Source organism: Neodiprion virginianus, chromosome 4 (genome assembly GCF_021901495.1).
Source record: "Neodiprion virginianus isolate iyNeoVirg1 chromosome 4, iyNeoVirg1.1, whole genome shotgun sequence".
NCBI lineage: Eukaryota > Metazoa > Arthropoda > Insecta > Hymenoptera > Diprionidae > Neodiprion > Neodiprion virginianus.
The window spans coordinates 33893056-33916384 of NC_060880.1; the positions used below are offsets into that span (position 1 = coordinate 33893056).

General features: G+C 36.2%; 1 protein-coding gene across 8 annotated transcripts; it reads left to right on the top strand.

Moving 5' to 3' along the window:
- Window positions 1–1597: 1597 nt before the first annotated feature.
- LOC124301920 (tau-tubulin kinase homolog Asator) lies at window positions 1598–22154 on the top strand. Of its 8 annotated transcripts, none has more exons than XM_046757501.1 (15): window positions 1598–1790; window positions 6911–7043; window positions 8612–8759; window positions 8915–9129; window positions 9925–10194; window positions 10326–10412; window positions 11404–11676; window positions 11811–12000; window positions 12536–12885; window positions 13289–13585; window positions 16687–17010; window positions 17095–17362; window positions 17668–18147; window positions 18409–18829; window positions 20067–22154. In XM_046757501.1, the coding sequence occupies exons 1-15, from the start codon at window positions 1783–1785 to the stop codon at window positions 20119–20121; spliced, it is 3519 nt and encodes a 1172-aa protein (XP_046613457.1). In that variant the 5' UTR covers window positions 1598–1782; the 3' UTR covers window positions 20122–22154. The 8 variants fall into 8 exon arrangements, with proteins under 8 accessions (XP_046613457.1, XP_046613459.1, XP_046613460.1 ...); XM_046757503.1 differs by having other exon boundaries at window positions 18433–18829; XM_046757504.1 differs by having other exon boundaries at window positions 18442–18829.
- Window positions 22155–23329: the final 1175 nt, after the last annotated feature.

Below are 23329 nucleotides of genomic sequence, written 5' to 3' on the forward strand. Positions count from 1 at the left end.
AATAATAAACCTCGCTGCGGTCCATGATTTTTTAAATACTATATGAACCACGTTGGTTTTTCTTGTTTTTTTTTCCTCCCCTTCTTTTCCGTCGCTGTTCTTCGTCAGATTTGGAACGTGTATATAATTGTATAACTATATAAGTTCAAGGGTAGCAAGATCAAAAGCAGCTAGTATACAAGATCAGTAAAACAGCTGCTCTCTCAATACTCAGCAAATAATAGAATGAGAAGGTGAAAAAATATTTTCGAAATAAGAAAAAGAGACAATATACTGCATATTCTACCTGTTGCACAAACGTTTAATTTATTTTTGCAGCACAGTCTTACAATATCCATTACCTGGTAATTATCGCTGAAAGAATATGTTCCTGACAAAATTATGCAACAACAAAGTTGTCTGTAAAGAAAATCATTGGACCTGCATATTTTACTACAACGTTTTGCTAGTCATTATACCGTCCTACTCATGTCGCGCCTTCTGGTGTCCGATATGGCAATAGCCAAACACATGATTTTGAGTTTCGTAAAGTTATGCCAGACACATGAAACACTGCACGTGACATAAAGCCCCTGCACTCGAGCATATTCAGCCTGTGTTAAACGAGTACACTTACGCCCTTGCTCGTGCTTGGGTGTGTATTAGTATTAGCTAGCTAGACTTTACGCCTATAACTATTCAACTAATCGTCAGCTGGTTACATCTGGTTATAACCGAGGTCAGTTATCCGCATGACAAATCCCCTGATTACGAGCCGACGTTGTATCTGTATATAGACAGAATGACTCCGATTGGCAATTGAATTCGCAACACGATCATTGGATGGGGGTCTAAAAATATGAAGCCCGAAGTGAATCCCCCGATTTTTACATTCATTCTTCTCGAGTATAAGTTTTAATCAATTTGCAATCAAAGTCAAATCCTAGAGATGGTGGATTTCTCTACCATTCATTATTGGTTCCATCCAACCAATGAAATATTTTCTCCATTCTCGATTTCTAATCACCATAAGTCAGCTGAATCTTTGCGTCTTCTAATAGTCAGCAAAATATTTATACTTATCAGTGATATGTGACCGTTAGACTACACTGTTAGAAATGCGGTATTAAATATTACACCAAAATGGTGTTGATTTCAAGACCACTGGATGTCAAGAATCGAACGATTCACACCGATGGTGTTTAATTTTACACTAATCGGTGTGGACGTTTATTGACACCGTGAATTTTCTGACAGTGTGCGGCAAAGAGTTAGCTGAGTAACAATGGGAATCACGAATGAATATATTGCACATCAGAACATCAAACGGAAGTAGATGAAGAGTGAAATGTCGGTTGGGTCAAATTTCGGCAGATGCTCGAATTGAGCCCAACTTTGTTGAACAACATTCATTTCGGTGCAGCGGTCGGTCAGTTTATTTTTGCGTCTGACAATCCAGGGCGTTTAATATAAGCCATAAGAGCCCAACTGCCATTGTAAACTAGCATTTTCGAGTCCCGGACGTGGATAGTTTCAGGGACGGGGGGGGCTTGCGAATCGGTTGGGTTGCATTGCGTGCGGCCTCAGAGGAACGTGAAGGTTCAGTTTTGGCTCGCGCCAAGATCAGCAACATCCGTCGCTGAACGTGAGGAGTGAATAAGTTGGCATCAGTGTGCTAAGGACCACAGCGGTGAACGACCACAGCCAGCTCTTGTTGCTGGATTTTCAACCTCCATACTTACCTGTTACTAATTTTCCGTCTTCGTGGTGGTCGGACGACGCACGGAATATCGGACGCGAGATATGAAGTGGTACGTCTCCGTTTGCAATCAAAAGTAAAACGCACGTGCCGCATCTGATATTGATAATTGTTATAATATTCTCGTGTTGTGATAATAATCAGCGCGTTCTACTGTGTGCAGCTTGACCGCTTTTTGGACGCTAATTATCGTCACCTCGTTTCAAGTATGACCTTAAGTGCTGCAAACAAGTTATTCTGATCGATATTCCAACTTACCGAAAGTTGTTACCTTCAAAGCAGCGTGTAAGCTGGCCTAAAGATGATCGAATATCGTCAGTGAGACGACGCGTCGATCTTTTGCGATATTTGAATTTGGCGCCTACAAGATCCATCCCTTGACTACATTTATACAACCAGTAGGAAATTTACCCCGAATTTTTCATACTTAGCGTTCTATGTTTCGTTTCTTCGTTCTCCACACAATGATGTCGAAAATTCTTAAAGTGGATCGGTACTTTCATTTTATAAGTCTTTTTGTTTATACACGGTGTGATCATGATAAGGAGTGGGAACTATCCATCATTTCTGTTTTGAGTTAATTGAGCTTGAACTTTTGGAGAATAAGTTTTCGTATAAAGTTTGCGTTACGGAGACATGCATATAATGTTATAAACCGCTCTTAGCGGGCTTACAACACTTTCGTTTTACGCGCTGCTACATTCGCGAGATTTATTGGGTTTCTTTTTTTATCTTGCAACTCTTACTGACGTCTGAGAAGCCCGACGCTTTCCTTGAAATTCATCCAAATCCAAGTCAAACATATTGCGACAATAAGCCGCATTTGTTACATGGATTACTAGTATACGGCTTGTATGCACACAAAATTTAGCTTTCAATATGGCAGGTCAATTATAGTACATTACGAGTTACTAGTTTATCACGCCTTATTAGCCCGGCAATGTTCGAACAAACGGTGCAGATAATGTAAATCGAATGATCCATTACCGAGATCCTGAACGTTTATTTGACCAATTTTCCCCAAGTACAAAAGAAAGGCATCCATTTTTAGATTTGTACCTGCACGTGTGCGACAACCGACACGATTCGTTAAGTTAAGAGTTCGTTGCCAGTTAGCAAACGACAAACACACGATCTGTAGATATCAAAACCGATTTCAAAAATACATGGAAAATAAGATTCAACGGAATATCGAGACTTCAGATTAATTTATAATTTGACTAATTTTGCGGAACTTGTACAACGATAAACAGAATATTTGAGTGGATAAGTTATGCATGTTGCGTTGAAGGCTGAACGTGGGCTCGATCACCTTTGGACAATGCAGCAGCGGAAAGCACTTGGTAATTTTTGGACGTTGTACAAGTTCAACGTGAATTTAATGAATGTTGAATTACTGAGATCACGTTACCAACATACCACGTGACGTCATTCCCTGCATCTTATGTCATTCTTTTGACAACAAGAGCAAAGAAAAAATACGTCGAAAATAAAATGTAGCATCCAACAATAGAATACGAGATATAATAGAATAGACGGAAACAGGGAAAATCGAATCAGCGCCCGAATCAACAACGGTGTTTTCAAAAATAGCATGGAAGTATCGCAGGTTGCTAACAGAAACGGCGTTTTTTAAACTTCCAACTTGCAGCTCGCGCGCGAAACAATTTCGGCCGCTGTTTGTACTCAAATGCGTGAATCGTACGGTCGACACGCAGACACAAAAAGACACTACATTACAAGTAGGTATATTACATGCAGGAGATGTGGCTTGTGTTAAAAAAAAAAACATTATATAACTTACGGGAAATAATATTACGTACCCAAATCTTTTTTACTGATAATCCAAAGCTGGCAGGTTAATTGTTGAAAATACCAAAATTGAAAGCATCTAATAGAATGTTGGAAACAAAGTTAGTCAAACAATGTTCAACGTATCGCTTGAAAGTGTTACTATTTCTGTCAGCCTGCTGATAATCTGACTAATGGGAAATATATGTGTAGCTTTAAGAGCGGTCTTGGATTTCTCTCAAAGAACGGAAGCCTGGTTATATAGATATGCATTGTGCTCGTTTTCCTCTCGTTTTTTCTAATGTGTCCGTAATTCAGGTCAAGGCAAAGTTTTTCTTCGTTAGCTTATCCCCTACGTTTTTAACGTACGTCCGCGCAATACCGTAGATCAATTCCCACGGTCACGGAAATGAGCTTGGCCTTATGAACGCTGCTCATTAATTGATTTGTTATAATACTTTAAGTTGTATAAGATTAAATGTTCTGGAATTTAATCGATTATTTTGCCAGCAATCATAATACTGATTTTCATATCTTACCCTATTTTTTCATCCAGTTAGTTTCCTTGCTATATAAGTTTTGAAACGTTCGTTTCCGCCTCAACCGCGATCTCAGAATTCCCTGTATATACAGGGATTCGATGAGTGATAGAGTATTTAAAAAAGAATGTCGGCTTAGAGCTGGTTGCTGGGAATCATAAACAGGCCGACGTTCGGTTAAAAATAGTTGTTTCAAAAAAACGGAAAATAATTTGGTTGTGGGTGCGTCGTATAGTTATATAGAATAGTGTGTAATCATTTATTTGAACGTTACGTAAATCGGGAATAGCTGATTTCAAGCACAAAAATTTTATACCTACACCCTTCCCACTGATGAATTTACATTTTTTTCTTCTTCCGCTGTATTGAATTTCAAAGTACACACACATACCTATAAGTAGAAGCCATTATAGTATGATCTTTATAAACATTCAATAACACGGCAACAAGCGCATCATGATTAACCTTCGGTGCAAATTTATGAGTTAATAGCTGTAATAATCAGAAACATAAACATTGTAAATTTATTAGCTATGTGGGTCGTACTTGACCATGACCAGATCGGTCGACTTCACCCAAATGCACCCTAATAAATATTAAAATTGAAGTAAACCGTGGAGTATTCAGACGACATAAGCACGCGGAACTAGTAATTTGAATACCTGACGTCTCATCAATTAAGTCTAAGGTTTATACGATCAGATAGTCGCTTTGCCATTGCGTATTGATCTCACTTGGGGCCGATTGAAGCAGCTTGTCTCGTAAACAGATATTTTAACGTTTACCATACATTTTCAAGGCTATTCTCGCAAACAACTGATTAACCAGGGAAACGCAACGGAATTTAGACCCCCAGTATTGACGCATAAAAGTGCAAATCATGATTCAACAATCGTACAAAGAATTTAGTAAGCTTCTCGGAAGACTATCTATTTTTCACACTTCTTTATCCTATATGTAGTTATGGAATATCGTTAAGTCAGTCACGTGATTATTTTTGCGACCATTTATCGTGGATAGTATATTTTCCCTGTAAATTACGTGTCGAATCGCGTGTACAGGCTTTGATATTTCCATGCGACTATAAAGGTTGGCATTCTCTTCTTTCTTCAACGTTTTCTTTTATACCTGAAGATAAAAGTACAATCTCTGATTTATGGTATCTCATTAATAAATTGACGTAACATCTTTCCCCTCGAGACAACAGCTGAGAAACTCGAGTGAAGTATCGGTATACATATACAGGTATACCGATATAGGTACCGTACTGCAGAAATAGTTTTGGTTTGACTGCCGAAAATTGTTGCCAGAATTATAACATCAGACGAGAATTGATGTTCGATTACGCATATGTAACATTTCTATAAGCCTGTTGTAATTCGTTCGAATTTGTAAAAAGAATATTGTTTGTATTTGAATTAATCAGATTATTTAAGTGAACATGCTACATAGTTACCAAATTTCAATTATGATACGGGCGAGTGTGTAATTTTACGATAAAATAAATGAAAAATACACGAACATATAGAAATGTATGTACCCATATCGTCTCGTGAATTAGTGCGTGTCGTCTCTGTATTGGATCATCCGTTCTGTGGGTGAAAAGAAAAAGAAACAAGAGTACGCTCTAATAAGTTTGTCAGTTTTTCGGTAGTAGCCGGCATACTTTAGTAGGTATACGTATGAAATGGCTGGGATCTTCCCGTGGTTTGCCAAGAATCATAAAAATACGTGATATCGCGCGAGCAGAGACAAAGTCGAGTCAACGAACCTGACACAAGCGCCGAAGCGTCGTGTCTTACACTTTCCCGGAGTTTTGACCAATCAGCTGATACCCCTTCTCCTCGCGTAGCTCAAGACAGGGTATTTAATCAATTGCTAAGTTAGCCGAGCGGAAAGAACCAGTAGCGTGACAAATTCACGCACTCAGAGTGCGCTCAAATCTCGCGCGGAGACCAATTCGGAGGAATGTTCGATATAACTCGAAAGGCGCTGCCGCATCGATCGCGGAACCTCAGCACCATCCAACGGTGTTAAGCGCGACGAGCCGAATGTGGAAAGAAAATGGCCGTAAAATCGACATTATACGGATTTCTTTGCAAAATTAGTGAGTATCTAGTGTATGTCGTATAAAAATTCGATCCGTTGGAGAGCGATAGTGTAGATTCGATTGTTAAAAAGTGTGTATTGGACCGGTGAATTTTGTTAATAGCACCAGAATGGCAAATATTCGATTCGACAACAAGACTGCGAAGATATAACCGCTCGCCGTCAGCGCCTAGCAGACGACATTTTTCCTCTAGTAAAAATAAAATGTCATTATATTTGGATCGGTGTAGTACGCGTGGGGGGTTCGACGAATATTTCTCAGGAACTTCGGGGAGACCGGGGGTGTTGTTCTGTCTCCTGCTTCGCGGCGCTAAGTGTTACCGCCAGTAAATAAGAGAAAGAAAAAAGAAACCCTCGTCGACGTTAAACTACATTAAATCTGTTTCACGTGAAACAACTCGTAGATTCGTATCGCAATCTCCGGTTATCTCTCTGTCTGCTGCTGCTGCTGTCGCCGGGTCAGGCGGCGGCGGGGTCGGAGGGGGGGCTAAAGGCACCCCTTGTCCTGGCTGCACCCTTTGCCTGCACGCAATCATGGCTGCCTAGCGCGGGGCGCGTATTGACCAATTTTCCCGTATGACTTTTAAGTCGAAATCCTTGGCGTGTGGCTCGTAGGGCGTGTCTATTAACCCCGGTAGTAAATATTTGACAACCCTTGATCGCCGATTTTCATCGATAGTATAAGTTAGCCGACTGGCTCTGATTTCCAGTGAGTTTAATACCCCTTTTACAGGCATCCAAATCACCCTGGGAAGCTGGTGTTAAGGCATGTAGGCGACGAGAGTACAGATCAGAACAACAACATCACCATGACTAGTGTCGATTTGTTGCAGCCCGGCCATGTGGTCAAAGAACGATGGAAAGTTGTGAGTAATCCGCACTTATAAGCTGTCAATTATCTCTAGTTATCAGTTTCTCTTTTCCCCTTCTGCTACTCTTATTGTCAATGTTTACACCTACCTACCCACGTTCCTGAACACTGATAATTCTTTTTTATCCTCTTCTTTTGACTCTTGACCCGTTTCAATGCATTTTCTCCACATGGTAAATATCACATCCAGTATATTTTAAATTCATGACACAAGTATCGCTGTGCATTATTTCTGTCATTAAAGGGTCGATAGGTTTTTGGCTTAATTTTATTTCAACATCTTTTCCCCGGTAGGTTTTATTTTAGCAATAGTGTGACGAAATTTTTATTTATTTTCTAATCAAAGCGGTAGAAAGAGATAAAAACTAGCAATGAAATTTTACTACCGTCTTTCGGTATACTTGATAGACCATCCAAAACTCAGGAAGGGTCATTCTACTCCCTGCTATTATTACCTGCAGTTATTGGCATTTCATTTTTTTCTATCAAGGGTATGAAATGTTGCTGATAAGTGATAACACTGGGACAGTTTAGGTCATTTAGGTGGCAGAGTTTCCTTATCTCAATGTACTTTTAACATGGTTTGTGAGTTTCTTTTCAACATTGCGTTTGTTGAACTTCACTCAATATTATCCATTGCTTATCTTTCCAAGAAAGGTTGAACAAACAGTTAATGATTGTACTCAAAACTATTTCCCTGAATTGTTGCAACAGTTTACTAAGATTCAGATAATTATTCGTATTTCTTTTCGATTTTAAACCATTTATATTGAAAATTTAAATTTTGAATTTTCATGGTTTAACACTAGCCTTGTGCTTTTCTAAATTCAGATAAAGTTGGAAACGGGTATGAAACTAAATTAAAGCTATCAAGAAGTATTTCGTACCAATTGTATAAATATTAGTGAGAAACTATAAAACATTTGAGTTCAATTTTTGACTGTCACAGAACATATAAAATATCGTTGGAGATAATCTTTGTATGATTGTTACCCATTTTTTTCAAATACAAATATCAATAAAAGTTATAATAGTACGAAAGTTGAGTAGAAACCATTTTTTTTTTTACACTGCAATCTTAATTTTATGGCAAATCTATAGCGGGATGGTGTAATTAGGCAATTTTCCAATTCTTCCACTAAAGAATCTTGACCTTGGATGGCTGCCTGGCATGTATGTGGGTCAAATGTTCTCACAATTGATTTAAAATAATCTCTTTGTCATTTGAGTAGGTCTTTCATTGTTACACTTTGGATTTTGGCTTTCATTCTTGAATCTGATCATATGACATTATATCGTTTATTATTTTGCATTCACTTAAATAAATTCAATATTACCTTATAGCTGTTTGGCAATTATTCTTGTTCGTTAAAGAAAATACAAATAAAAAGAAAATCACGAATAGATTTTGAGAATTACCTGATTATAAAATAGTCATTTGTTGGAATGTGCATAACACTATTTTTGGTAGGTTGTTTGATATTGGGGAATCTTTAACAGCTCGATAATTGAGTGAAAATAACATTCTTTGATGCACTTGTATATTTTCCATTTCCTAAACAGCTGAAGAAAATAGGTGGTGGTGGGTTTGGTGAAATCTACGAGGGTCTAGATTTGGTCACGAAGGAACAAGTTGCTCTGAAAGTAGAATCTGCACGCCAGCCGAAGCAAGTTCTTAAAATGGAAGTGGCCGTTCTTAAAAAGTTGCAAGGTAACTTATGTGGCTGGCTGCAATTGTTTTATGTGCATATATCATTCAATCACTAACTTGCATCTCTTAAAAGAAGTGTTTATGCATATCTTACACGGATTATATACGTTTCAAAGATTAATTGTTATATTTTTATTGTTTCGTCTGAATTGCAGGTAGAGAACACGTTTGTCGATTCATAGGATGCGGTCGTAATGACAGATTTAATTATGTAGTGATGCAGTTACAAGGAAGAAATCTAGCTGAACTACGACGAGCACAGCCCAAAGGTGCATTTTCGCTTTCCACAACGTTGCGATTGGGCTTGCAGATACTGAAAGCCATTGAGAGCATTCATCAAGTGGGCTTCCTACATAGAGACATTAAACCAGTGAGTCATTGTTACTTAAATGAATAATTCTATGCTATATGACTGTTGCTATTTCTCTCCAAATTAACCATTTACTACTAACCCACAAACAGCATATCTCACGATAGCTTTATACTGATACAAAATTTTGACATTAACAAGTTTTAATTAAAGATTCAAGTGTCACTTTTTTGATGTGACAGGCTAATACAAGTGATAACGCCAGACGTGAAAAAGTTTTACTCTGTATTTGAAATATGAGTTTATATGTTTCTAAAGTTACATATAAGAAGTTATATTATGCAACAATGAATAAATGACAATGGTAAATGCACTATGCTAAATTAATCATTTAAAAGTACGATACAAGTAAGCAGAGCACGATTGAATCAAGGACAATAAAGTTGTAGGAAGTAATGTGCTAATTTGGCTAGTATGCAATGGTGTTCTTAGGCATGAAGGCATCCTTGTCTCATTGCAAAATGTAGTTTACACACAACTGTACTATATTCGATTCATTTTGAAATGTACATACGTACGTTTCAACACTTGCCATTGGTCTGACGCCAAATCAATTGCCAAGCATATAGTAACCATTTCTCATCCTCAGATACATGAATAGTAGTACGATAACATACATACTCAACAGGAAATTGGAACGAACAATGTTTTGTATATCTTAACTGCGATGAATAGGATTTAAAACTGTTCAAAATCTACTCGAGATTGTTGAATTTTTTGTTTGATTTTTTTTTTTCTAATGAATCCGTCCATTCTATCTAATTTCTGTTACAAGATTTTCCGTTATGCTTACAGTCTAATTTTTCAATTGGTCGTCATCCTTACACGTCGAGGCGCGTATATATGTTGGACTTCGGCTTGGCACGACAATTCACTACCGGCACAGGAGAAGTTCGTGCTCCGCGCGTGGCAGCTGGATTCAGGGGAACTGTGAGATATGCTTCCGTTAATGCCCACAGGAACAAAGAGATGGGAAGGCACGATGATTTGTGGTCACTTTTCTACATGCTGGTTGAGTTCGTCAACGGGCAACTACCCTGGCGTAAAATAAAAGATAAAGAACAGGTAATGTCATTTTATGAAGCAGCTTGCACTGTTTGATACACTCATATATCCTACAGTTCGGTTCAGAAACGATCGAAGCCTTTAGTACATTCATGTTATTAACTAAAATTTGGAAATCAATTTGATTTCAGGTCGGTCTTATGAAAGAAAAATACGACCATACTCTTCTTCTCAGGCACCTTCCTTCTGATCTCCGTGTTTTCTTGGAACACATCCAGGTATTTATTAATATTTATCATTACAATAGCAATTCTGCTATGGAAATAACAAAATCAATAGACGTGGATGATTATGTATTTTTTCATCCAAGAATACCTGCTTCAACTGGCCAACACAACTTTAAAATAGTTTATTAGTAACTAGAAGCTCAATCTTGTACTTAAAGAGAATTGTTCTTTGTATTTCAATGATTTTTGATGATTATGGAGGAGAATTTCCTACTCGCTCTTATTTCCACTAGTAAGATATCGTAGTAGTTATTTAACATATTTCCACGTATCAATTGACGTGATATGCTTATTTATTGTGTGGTGAGTTTCAAATTTTTATACCAGACGAATTAGCCCTGGCATATCTCCAAATATATTTAAAACAATTTTAGGTCACTAGGGTATTTGAGAAATGAAGACAAAAAATTTCAAAGAAACAGTTAGAAAACAGAATATTAACAGAAAATGAGAAATTATGACTAGATTTTTCGCAAGTGAGCACATGAGCTTTGTTGCGGACCATTTAATGTGAAAATTGGATTGTGTATGAAAGTATAAACTGAACTGATTGTATTTATAATTTTTATTTTTTTTTTTTGTGATGAAGACTATTAGTTTTGCTGGTAACTTTTTTTTTCTTTACTGCTGTTCATGAATGAGAACATAATGACAAGTGAGGAAGAAAATTTGGTCCAAGTTCAAATGGCCTACTATATGAATGGACCAAGGTTTTCTTCAAAGTATTAGTTTCAAACGTCAGTTAAGTGATCTAGAAAGTACCACTTTTCTGTTTAAAAATAATAACATCCTATTTTAAACGATTGAATCATTTCACTTTCTAGATATAAGTATGACTTTTAAGCAGGTAAAAGATGTGACCACGAAATTCAAAAATTATCAATTCCTAAAAACATTATTTTGTAACAATGAAAGATAGATATTAAACTTGAAAAATACGGAATTATTCTCAATCCTGTAATATCATAAAAACCGTTTGCAGAGTCTGGAATACGTAGACAAACCAAATTATTCAATGCTGGCTGGTTTGTTCGATCGCTGTATGAAACGTAGAGGCGTGAAAGAAAAAGACCCTTATGATTGGGAAAAACCCGGGATAGCAGAACAAAACTTACCATCCACTAGATCTTTGCCTACTGCGACAATCCCACCAGCACCTCCTACGGCTGCAACAACTAATCAGGCACCGACAATACCAAACCTTGACACAAATAATCAAGAAAACATGGAACCAGATAATAGAAAGGAGCTGGATGTGAGTCTGATTAAGAAATAAACTTTATTCATTCCGTAATTTCAGTTTAATTAGCATACGTGAAATCAATACATCAAAGAACTCGTTTATCAGCTGCTTTATTGTACAATGTTATTCTTTCTGTTTATAAACAGGCTCAATTTGACTATGAAAGTGCGTATAGAAAAATACGGCAACGAGGAATTGAGGAATCAACAGTTTCATTAATTCCAGCCCTTAGCAATCTGGGTATTAGAGATAAAAATTGCAATGCTACAATACCAGTGACAGACAACACACATCAACAAGATGCTCAACAGGCAGCTGTTACGTCTCCAGTACAAGGTAACGGATATTCAACTTTAATTTATGCCCAGTATTTACATTTATTTATAGGCAACGGCGTATTTTGAATTTTCCTTATAAAAATTGACCAAGGAGCTTTGATCATCCTAACTCTCTAACATTTGATTTACTGGAAGTCTAATCAGTTGCTAAGCATTTTCTGTTATAAGGGCAATGTCAAAAGTATCGCGAACAGGTACAGATGATACTAATGCCTAGGTAACATGCTATTTCGGGTATCTGATCAATACTTCCAAATAATAGCAAGTTATTCCCACTGGCATCTTGGTGATTAAACTCAATTACATGACATTTACTACTTAATCACTCTGAAGATTTATTTTACTCATTGGCTATAACTTACTTTGAAATATCAACTGAACAAAACCATGCAGACTGTTTGATATATCAAAACTTGCAAAAATGTCTCATTTGTATTCCATGTATAAGACCACTAACGTACAATCAGCATTATCGATTTTTTACGGTATTTCATAGTAGACGTGATCTGTAAAAAAATATATGGATTTTGAAGGCTCAATATGGAAGAGGCGAGCGGTATCCATGGCTGTCGAACCACAAGTACAAGCAACTCCTACAGAAAAACAAGTGGACAATGAAGGAGATGCGTTAATGACATCTGCTCGTTCCGCTTCTGAAGTTCCTCGTCCCAAAAATGTTGCCAATACTTCCACTCCACTTCGAAAATCCGCTAGCGGTGCTACTTTTGCTTGCTTGAGAGTTCAAGTTCAAGAACTTGGGAATCAGGGTACTCCGGAAACAGCACCGGGTGATGCTACTACTCCTAGGATACAAACTGAAGTAGATGCATCGTACTGTTCGTACGACGGAACTCATGTTAAACAAGTGGGAAACCAAAGTCCCGTAAGTGTGATATTGATGAAATTAAAAATAAAAGAAACCATTCCTCTAGAAGAAGTAAAACGCGTCGGATAATCGATTGGTCAAAAGGACTAGTATTATTTACACAAATAGCTCAGAACGTCTTGGCTGATTTTGCTCGAAATCTAATCAGTTCTAAAACTTGGCGAAAAACCGCATGAATTGTGATCACAATAATCAAAATCTATTATTTCGTTCTTAAGATATTTTCAGAAGCGATTTTGTAGACCACAGAACATGGAGAACAAGTGAAAATTCAGCTTATCATTTTTGGGGATAATTATAATAAACTTTCCCTCTTGACTGAAAGCAGAGAAGCCTAAAGTTGAAAAGACGAACGCATCCTATCAAATTTTGTAATATTATGTATGCTGGCTAATTTTAGGTGACTGAGCAAAGAGAACCTCTGCGAAGAGAGCCAAGAAGACGGACAGATGGTAGACAATCAAATAGAGGGGGTCGTGCAGCAACACGCGATTGTTCAATAACGCAATTTGCGCAAATAGACGACGACAATGTTTCAGCACTGCAGCAAGTAACTAGAGGCGGTGGAGGATTAACGCTTGCCTCACAGTGGAAATCACAGTTTGATGATTCAGAGGAAACTGACAATGAATGGAAAGGAGAAAATTTACAAAGTCCCGAGCACAAGGGCACTAATCCACCCTCTTTAGTTCCTCAGGTATTCATTTGTCTCATATGCTTAGTTTCTTACTCCAAGGGTCAGACGCGAGTAGAATCCAATTGAGCATGTTTTTTTGAATTTTGCTTTTGTTCTCGAGAGTTTCAGCTCGAGAATTCCTATGTGAAATGTTTCACAACAACGTTCAGTTTTTAATCCACAAAATTCCCATATTCCGTGCATGTCGTAACACATCAGTTTTGCTGGTCGATAAACATTTAAATTTTATTATAACTAAGAAGCCTATTATCGTATTAATAATTAACTAATTCATCACAATTCTGTAAGGTTTCTTTTGTTTTTTTTACCAAAGTACTGTGATGATTGAAAATAAATCAAGGTTTCATTGAAATTTTCATATGATTTTGTAAATAAAAGCGTTATCATGAAAATTCTCATATTCGAAACTTCTGATCTTATGACATGGTATTAAGTCTATCATAATTTGCTACATCGTTGTGAAACAATAACTTTGTTTAACATTTCATTTCAAATTTCATTCAAACATTGTTACGAAATATGATTATTGACCTTTGTCGATATTTGATATTCTAGCCACGTCTGGCCTGTATCGACACCCTCACTTGCCACCTAGCATCTGCTGATGTTCTGCCAACCCACGCCCTGACCACCAACGCTTAAGCATTAGATATTCGCATTGCCTTCTACTTTCCGTACTTCATTTAGTTTCAACAAGAATATGGCTTTGCCAGAATGTATTCCAAATCAGAAGAGCATCACCAGCTGACCGAATCTATTTCGCATTGGGGAGACAAGGCCAAAATGGATTGTCCGAAAATCTGTAACCCAGCTAAACTGGAATATGTTGTTTTCTCATGTGAAAAAAAAGACACGTATTTTCCGGTCTGGATGAAAAAAATTTCCGACGAAATTATGGCCATTTGCATATTTACGCTCCTGTTACAGATGTTTTAGTAAAACGAACAAATTTTTTCTTCAATGCGCTATATCTTCGGAACGAATTAACATAATTGCATCTTTCTGGTCTCATTTGTTTGTAGTGAAGTTTTTAGCATTCTTTCAAAGCCTATAAAGAAACTGGAAGATTTTAAGAAATTAGCAACATTGCTTCCTTTTTTCGAAAATTTGAAAAAATGGATTTTCTCAAAACTTTATCTTTTTTTTCTTTTACATTTCGCACAATATGCGGAGTAATATGCCTCATATATCCTATACGTTTCATTGACACTACTAAAAAAAACCAAATTCCTGCGTTCTAATGTCTTTTGTACTGAAATAAATTCTCAATTACAAAGTTCTTCAATATTTCGCTTCAGACCCTTTGGTAGGCTGACTGAATAGAAATATGGTCTAGAATTCCGACCTGGTACGTTGTTTCATTATCTATTCCTTCAGCAATACAGATATAGCTGGAACAAGTTTCTGGTATAATTTTTCTTGTATCAAAAACTCACAGTGATCTGTATTAATACAAAAATATTAAGAGTAGGTATTAAGAGAATTTTATTAGAATGTAGGAATTTAGTTTTTTCATACGAAGTGGTGTCGTATTATCAATGAAACTTATAGGATATATGATGCATATCACACCGTATATTGTCTGAAGTGAAATAGAAAAAAAGATGGAGTTTTTTGAAAATCAATTTTTTCAAATTTTCGAAAAAGGGACGCAATGTGGCTAATTTTTGAAAATCTTCCAGCTTATAGGCTCTGAAAGAATGCTAAAAACTTCACAACAAATAAATGAGACGAAAAAGTTTCAATCATGTTAATTTGTTCCAGAGATAGAGTGTGTTGTAGAAAAAATGCGTTCGTATTATTAGAACATCTGTATCAGGCGTGTAAATATTCGAACGGGCATAATTTCGTGGGAAATTTATTTTCAGCCAAACAAGAAAATACGAGTCTCTTTTTTGGCTCAGAAAACAGCATATTCTAGCTTCGAACAATTCTGTACCATTATGATTTCCGGGCTGCCTGAACTGAGATGGATTCGTCTGATGGATTGCAGCGAATGCAGACTTTTTTGGTTTTACGTTATGGATAGTTGGGGGCTTTCTCTTTGCTTCAGAAATATACCGCTTTTTATATTCTTGTAGTTCAGTTTTGTGTTAGAAACTGTTTGATTGCGATAGCTTAATTCAATAACCTTTACTCGTGACTTAAATTATTTTTATTATCTAAACCAAGGACTGATATACGCGCTTTAAAATGATCTAGTTGATTATTACCATTTTATGTGATGTATATGGCCACTTTAGTATTAATTTGTTTAGGTGTTCACAGTAATAATCTTAATATATTTAGGTGATAAAACACAACCATAATGGACCGCCATTGATACAATTGACAATACTTAAAAAATAAGCTCATTTTCTTGGGGCAATGGCCTGTTCTACAGTTGAATCAGTAGTTATAAAGATTATTAACTTCTCCAATGGGCTAGTTCCACGTGTATTGGAATCCTGCGTTTTAGAATACTTTCATATCAAACCAGTTATAATTATTCTTCATGTTAAGTGGGCTATAATATTCAAAATATTCTAGTAGCTTCATAACGGAAGATTGAATGAGCTTTAAATATTCTGACAAGTAACCATATATGATCAAAATGAGATAAAAAGTGCAATAATAAGTGATAGCTTGATTTCTACATAATGCAGTTGAATAAATTATATATTTGACAGTTGAAGCACTCTTCTAATGATGTTGAAAATCAGTAAAATAACTAACCGAATAAACAATAGCTTATCTGCCTTTAACTTTTATCACGAACATTTTCAAAGTTACTGCTGAAATTTAGATGATCAATTATGGAACACAGGCATTAATATTAGTAATGAGAAAAAACAAACTGAAATTAGATTAAGGGTGATTAAAGAAATTCCTGTTACTGTAAAATTTAATCTAGAAAAACAAATTCGTAAGTCAATTGAGAAACAGTGCCCATGTCTAGTCGTCTGATAAATATTTTCGATTCGGATCTGCAAAAATGCATGTCAAGGACTTTGGAGTAATAGTTTCTCATTGAACATGTCTGCACATCTCAGATCCAGTCAGAAATGCAAGCTTTGCAATATCTGTCCCCTGAAACGATAATAAAACGACATACTGATTAGTTGAGTAAGAAGACAAATGTGCAGTCCACAGCTGTTAGTGAAGTCGTAGCTACTGCTACAGTGACAGGGGGTTCTCAGGACACAAAAGTCCAAGCTACGCCAGCAGCATCTGTCACACCAGCAACGACTCAACAGCAGATTGCACTCACAGGACAAGCAGCTTTATCTAGAATCAGTGAAGATTCACCACGGCCTCCAGCACCTCACAGATGTCTAAATATTGCCGGGATTGAAAAATATCCAGAACTTCAAGGAGCATTGCCTCGTGCTTGGAGTATGCCGGTGATGGCATGCAATATCCGTTATGACTTAGAAGCACCATTGGTATGTGAAGGACAAAACTTGATTTTTTGTGAATTCTTTGTGTATACCTATTTGGCCAATCTTCAGTCTAAATTTTTCTATCAGGTGCAACAAGCAGCATTCGATGATCTATTGTACGAGGTTGATGTGATGAGAAATATTGCAGCACGTCGCGATGATCCGAAAGAAATTATACCAGTTCGAAGGGCTAGTGTACCAGCAGTTACGTTTTCACCGCCAAACACAGTGCCAACCACGCCAGGTGCTGACGACGAAGAACAAGCAGTTGCTGGAAGGCTTGAAATCAGGGTCGTAGATGCAACGGGAGGGGCCACAATCGTACAAACGAGAGCTGACAAGGAACCTTTACAAAGTCAGTGAATCACCCTTTGTTGCAAAAATATATACGCGATATCAAATGTTTGAATCTTTATTCAAATTTGCTTTAGAATTTTGAATGGGGCTGCATCGAATCATCATCAAGTGATGTCTATGTGGTTTACGAATCAAAAACATCAATGTGTTAAAATATTTGAAATTAATAAACTGCTTTAGTTTACCTGAAAGAAAAGCCAATTCAGAAATATACATCTTGTTAAATTATCTTTTGTGTAAAAAAATGTGCTATCTGTCAAGTATACGGGCATTTATTGAAAAAATTTATTCTTGCTAAAACAGAAAAATTAACAAATGGCACAGCCGGCAGTCCAGCCAGTCCAAATCCAGGACCTGAAGATCCATCTATATATTTTGACGCAGCAGAAAATCACGCAGCTATTAATAATATTTCGAATGGAGGCGCTTCTGCGGCTACCACATCAAATACCTTACCCAATGCTGTTTCGGTTCGAGAACTTAAAGAAATTAAGGAGAAAGAAATAGAAATAGAAAAAGAGATAGAGACAGAAAAAGATAAGGATGTTGAGAAAGAGAAGGAAAAGAAGAGAGCGAAGGAAAGGGAAAAGGCAAAAGAAAAAGAAACTCCAAGTAGACCACATAGTACACATAGCAAGATTCCAGTGCCAGTGAAAAGTCCACGATGTTCTTTGTCCGAACCCACACCTGAGTCAAATAATACAGTAAATACTACGAAATCCGGAACTGGGAGTGATATGGAAAAACCTTCTGTGGGAAGTCAACATAAAGAGAAAGATAGTGGTGAGTTGAATTACTTTAAACTAATTTCATCGCACCACTCATTCTAATTTGACCAATTAATATCGTTTGTTACTTTGAAAATTTTGTTTGTCATTTTAATCATCCTCTTCAAGCCCCGACAGAATATTGGCGAAAAAAGAGAAAACATAAGAAGCACACAGAAGTTGACATTACTGCCAATCAATCATTTTCCTTTTTTCTTGCAAAGAATTTTTGTTGTTTAGTTAGCTTCTTGGCTTTATTAACGATAGCACCTTTTAGCAAACAAAGGTAAACCTTTGATAGTACCTGCAGAAGCTCCGGCACTCCGTCGATGTGTAACGTTGCCTGACGCACGGCCAACCCAGACTCTCTTAACTTCCGCAAGTTCAACTGATGAAGAAAACCTGACTGGTTGTACACCTGCGCTTCGTCGTCGAAGGCTGAGTGAGAAATACGTCACTGATGCTAGTCAACTCAATCTGCACTTTCAAAGACCTCAACATAGACCCAGACCAATTTCTGAGATATTACCACACATGCAACTATATGCTAGAGGTGTGCCATCGTATTTACTAGGGGAGGGTGGAAAGCGAAGTGAAGAAAGCAGTGATAATGAATCCGACCATAGTGGACCTCCAAATGCTCAACCACCGCCACCACCCACCTCACTGCCTCCTCATGGGGCTGAAAATAATGCTAGGTATGAAGTCAATCCAATAACTATCTAACTTCTCCTTCACATCATTTTACTGTGCATCACCTGTCTGCATACACAAATCTCTTGAGTTAAAAAACTAGTGGAGATTACTGTTAGCTGGTGAGTTTTTCAAATGTTCTTCTACGGTATATTTTTTATACTCCGCCCAACGAGAAAACAAAGACTCGATCAAAAGAAAACTCGCTCATTTCGGTTAGATATGATAGGGTAGAGGATGCAAGGAGTGTCACCTTAAAAGTTTGAGATACTGGATAGCCTGTACATAGACTAAGTTCGTTCACCCATTAGACGGAATATAGTCGTGTCAGTATCCCAGTATATTTTCATTTGTGGGTTCGGGCTCTAAACTACCTGTATTGGAATTGCATTTGTCTCGCTGGTGTTCAGTTCTGAAGTGTGTGCACCTGGTTTAAGATGAATAAATGTTTAAATTCTTTATTCGTAACTAGAATCAGGATAGTAATATACAATTGACGATAGTTGTAAGTCGATTTTTCTTATTTGCTTAGATTGTTCTAACACTACTTCACAAAATATTGTGTAAACTCTACTATGTTACTCTTTAAAACTCCTGTAATGTAAAACTGTATTAAAACACTGTAACTCTTAGGAGTTGGTACACAAAATGATGTCTTGCTTATGAATATGGATGATGAAGTACAGTCTGATTGGTAATGATTTTTTAGATATTCGAATTACAAATACTGCTCAACTAAAAGTTTTCTTGTTCCATTGATTTCTTGTAATCACAATCGAAGGTATTTGCCTTTCATTTGTCAACTATATGTCTACTTTCGAAATAAGAATATTAAAGTAATTGAAACATCTTACACCATTCCTGATATGCAGAAGTCATCTTGTGTATCAACTACCTGTTTGTCAATTCTTTACCTCAGTATTTCCCTGTTTCCTGAACATTACAGACAATTCCGTGTGAACGAATTTTCAAGCTTGGTTATTTTTTAACAAATTGCAATATATGTTCATGTATCTCATAATACTTACAATGGTTTATTTCCCCCATTTTGTAAGCACAGTCATGACATCGATTTTATTTTATACAAAAGATTGTTAAAAATAAGTTTGTTCAGCTGAAAAGTGAAAATTATGTAATCTTTGAGTTTGTATTCATTAATTGTTATGGTTTGCATATTGACAAATTTTTAAATTCAACATTAATACTTCAGTAATAAAAACTCTTCGATTTCGTATGTTTCAGGTGTCGCAGGTACAGGCCAGTACCAGATACGACGGTAGTCAGCAGAAAGTCGTGAGGTTCACTTGATAAAACGCGGAATTCCTCATGTACATCAAGAATGGCAATGTTGTACCCATGGTCAACCAGGAATGTGATACCTTATTAGATTAAAAACAAAGCCTAAATATTTTCTAGCAGTTGACATTAGATCAGTCTCAAGGCTCCGGGGAATATCGACGAAAGGCAAATCGCAATGTAACATTATGTTACATCGGATTGCAAATATGGCAGTGTAATGCGTCATAATCTCAAGGTATATATTTTATCTTATTTCCGTCGCGTTTGGAGACAGCAAGCGCCGTTAGTATTGTTTCAGGAAGGTAAAACATTTATCTTTCAAATTTTTATGAAGAAAAATACGAAAGAATTTAAGTGTTTTGAATACAACTGTAAGTGAACTTCTCTTCAGTGTATAAATAGTGAAAAATGTAAACTAAGTTTATTGCATAATCGAATCACAGTAAATCTGAGTCACACTCAGCTGGTAAATGTCTTTGTGGATGAAATAGGTGAAATTTGCAGTATAGTGGCATCACAGTATGAAAAGTGATTTGCTTTACGTGCAATTCTGCTAATTGGGAATGTGTATATATGATATTTAGTGGTGACTGACCTCCAGTACCACGTGGCAGCTATTTTTGATTTCATTTACGTTTATAGGTCCACTGCATAAAATACATGATATTCGAGGGGGAGAAAAAGAAACTGATGTAACAGAAATATAAGTGGTATCTATGATGAATTTTATTTAACATTTTTTCAATCTTTACAGTTTATTTAACTGTACAGATGTATATTACTTTTACACTTTTTAGATTTCATTAATTTATGAACGCATTATAATTCCGTCATCAACTTCAGTGAATATTTATATGAGAATTATGCTTCATTTCACATAGTATACTATCACGTATTCTATTTAGACATTACTTAAAAAAATTCGTTTCTCGTAAAACTCATTATTACCACTCGATGTAGCTAGCGATTGGTCGAGTACATATTTGAATAATCGGAGCATTTAGATCAATGCACATTGTACATATTTCCACTGTACGGAAACGATTAATACACTGAATAAGAGTCCACTGTCTGAGAGGGTGTGACAGACAGTATTACATGGAGAAACAATAACACATATATTTTTCTTCACTTCACATACTTGATCCATGATATGACGTGGCCTGTCTATAAGTATCCGAAGAGTATAAAAATCCAAAGAGTGATAGGGATATTAGGAAAAAAGACAAAAAACCACCAAAAAAATTAATTAAAATGAATTGATAGATAGTATTACTACCGTACGATAAAAGTTAAACTGCTCGTACCTTTGTTACGGGTGCACTTATTCGAATAATTTCCTTTATTACGGATATCAATGAAACCAATAGCAAATTGTCCAGAAATGTAATAATCCAAGAGACCATTGAATCGTAGGGTAAAGCTCTTAACACATGAATTAGATCTGAAATAAAAAAATTTCAGCTAGTGGACACACACACGGTAGCTAGTTCCATAATTGAATCTGGTATCTGTCGCACTTGGCTTTATACTCTTAGCGCCCCCTTCCTCTCCACCCCAGCATAAGAAATATAGGGGGAAATGTTGTAGTAAATAATTTTAGAATATTTATCGGACCTGGACGAGTGTGCTAGTCTTGGCAAAACCCACCGTTCAGATTTATTGGAATTAAACGGTTATTAAATAGTGTAAAGTTTGGATCAAAACTTGTAACGAAAGCACAACCGTACATGTCTGTTCATACAGTGAGCTGTGAGCTAGAGATCTGAGTCCATGCATTTTATGTTTGAGAAATGGTGTGCTAATTGTACTGTACATAATTTTTAGAACTACAAAATTTTCTATCAGTCAAATAGATGTTTCCCGGTTGAACGAGCATAGACGGAAATGAACTATAGTATTAAATACACCAATTTAGAAAATGCTTCAAGTGATACTGCATAAATTGTCACGAAAGTGTAGAAAGATATTTTTCTTGACTTATAAAGTAAAGATAGTAATTAAAATGTCCATAAACCTTCTTGATCTCGCTTTCTCAAACAAAAATTGCCCATTTTATGCTTGTTGCAGCAAAGATTCGTGTAAATGTATAAACTGTAAGATTCGAAGTGTACGACGTATTACTTTCTTGTAGTGAAAAAACAATTTACGATTACCTATATCAAGCAATCAAATTTATTTTAATAATCGAAGAAATTCAACGTGAAAAAAACAAAAAAAAGAAAGGTTATTAAAAACTAGTCATTTTAATAAAATTGATTGTGTAACAAGTTACACAGTTAAAACTAAAGTTTTACAGACAACGATTTGTCCCATATTATATACATCATAATAATAATCATAATAATAATATTATATAAGGTGGACGAAAAGAAACATATTTTGATTCAAATATTCAAATAATACCATTCTAAAAGTTAGAGCAGCCAATTAAAAATTGAAATTCCGTGTAATAAGGGGCCATTCATTAATTACGCAAGGATCCGGAGGGGGGGGGGGGGGGTAAAAAAAATCCCTGCATGCCCTTATCTTGGGGGGGGGGAACTTATTCTTACGTAATATTTTATATGTCGAAATTTATCATTAGAAATCTACTTCCATTTCGATGCCGAATAGCCGTTTTTCATTCTATAATATACAATTGGATTTACACCTTATTTTAAAAATTTTTATTGCTTATTAAGATTTTCAATTCTTAAATGTGTTCATTTTTATCCATTTTCAATCTTGTAAATAAACATTATACATTTTTCCCGTTTATTGATATTATTGTAATTATTCAGAAAAACTGGATAGAATCTTACGTAAGACGGGGAGGGAGAGTTCAAGAAATCTTATGTGCCCTTACATGGGGCAGGGGGGGTCAAAAATTGCCAAAATCGTCCTTACGTAATTAATGAATGGCCCCTAAGAACTTCGAATGAAATTTATTATTTTCCTATGGCACATTATAATTTTTTACCTTTTTCATTTTTCATTTCTTTTATTTGAAATTCTCACTTTTCTTGAGTTAACAGATACTTATTTTTTTATGCAAATCCCATGAGCTATTAGAATAATGTAAATTTTTTTGCTCTACTTATTGATGATTGTAACCAAATAAGTATGTTAAGCCATTATAATACACTTCGTAATGCTACTAACATATCCCTACAAAAGCCACAAGATACTCCACAAATATAACTGTCCTATAGCAACGCGGTATT

What these genes read in the sequence shown, in the direction of transcription:
- LOC124301920 (XM_046757501.1), top strand. An exon ending in CGTTCTTAAAAAGTTGCAAG is followed by an intron (nt 8,760 to 8,914) that starts GTAACTTATGTG and finishes TCTGAATTGCAG; the next exon opens with GTAGAGAACACGTTTGTCGA. An exon ending in CACCCTCTTTAGTTCCTCAG is followed by an intron (nt 13,586 to 16,686) that starts GTATTCATTTGT and finishes CATACTGATTAG; the next exon opens with TTGAGTAAGAAGACAAATGT.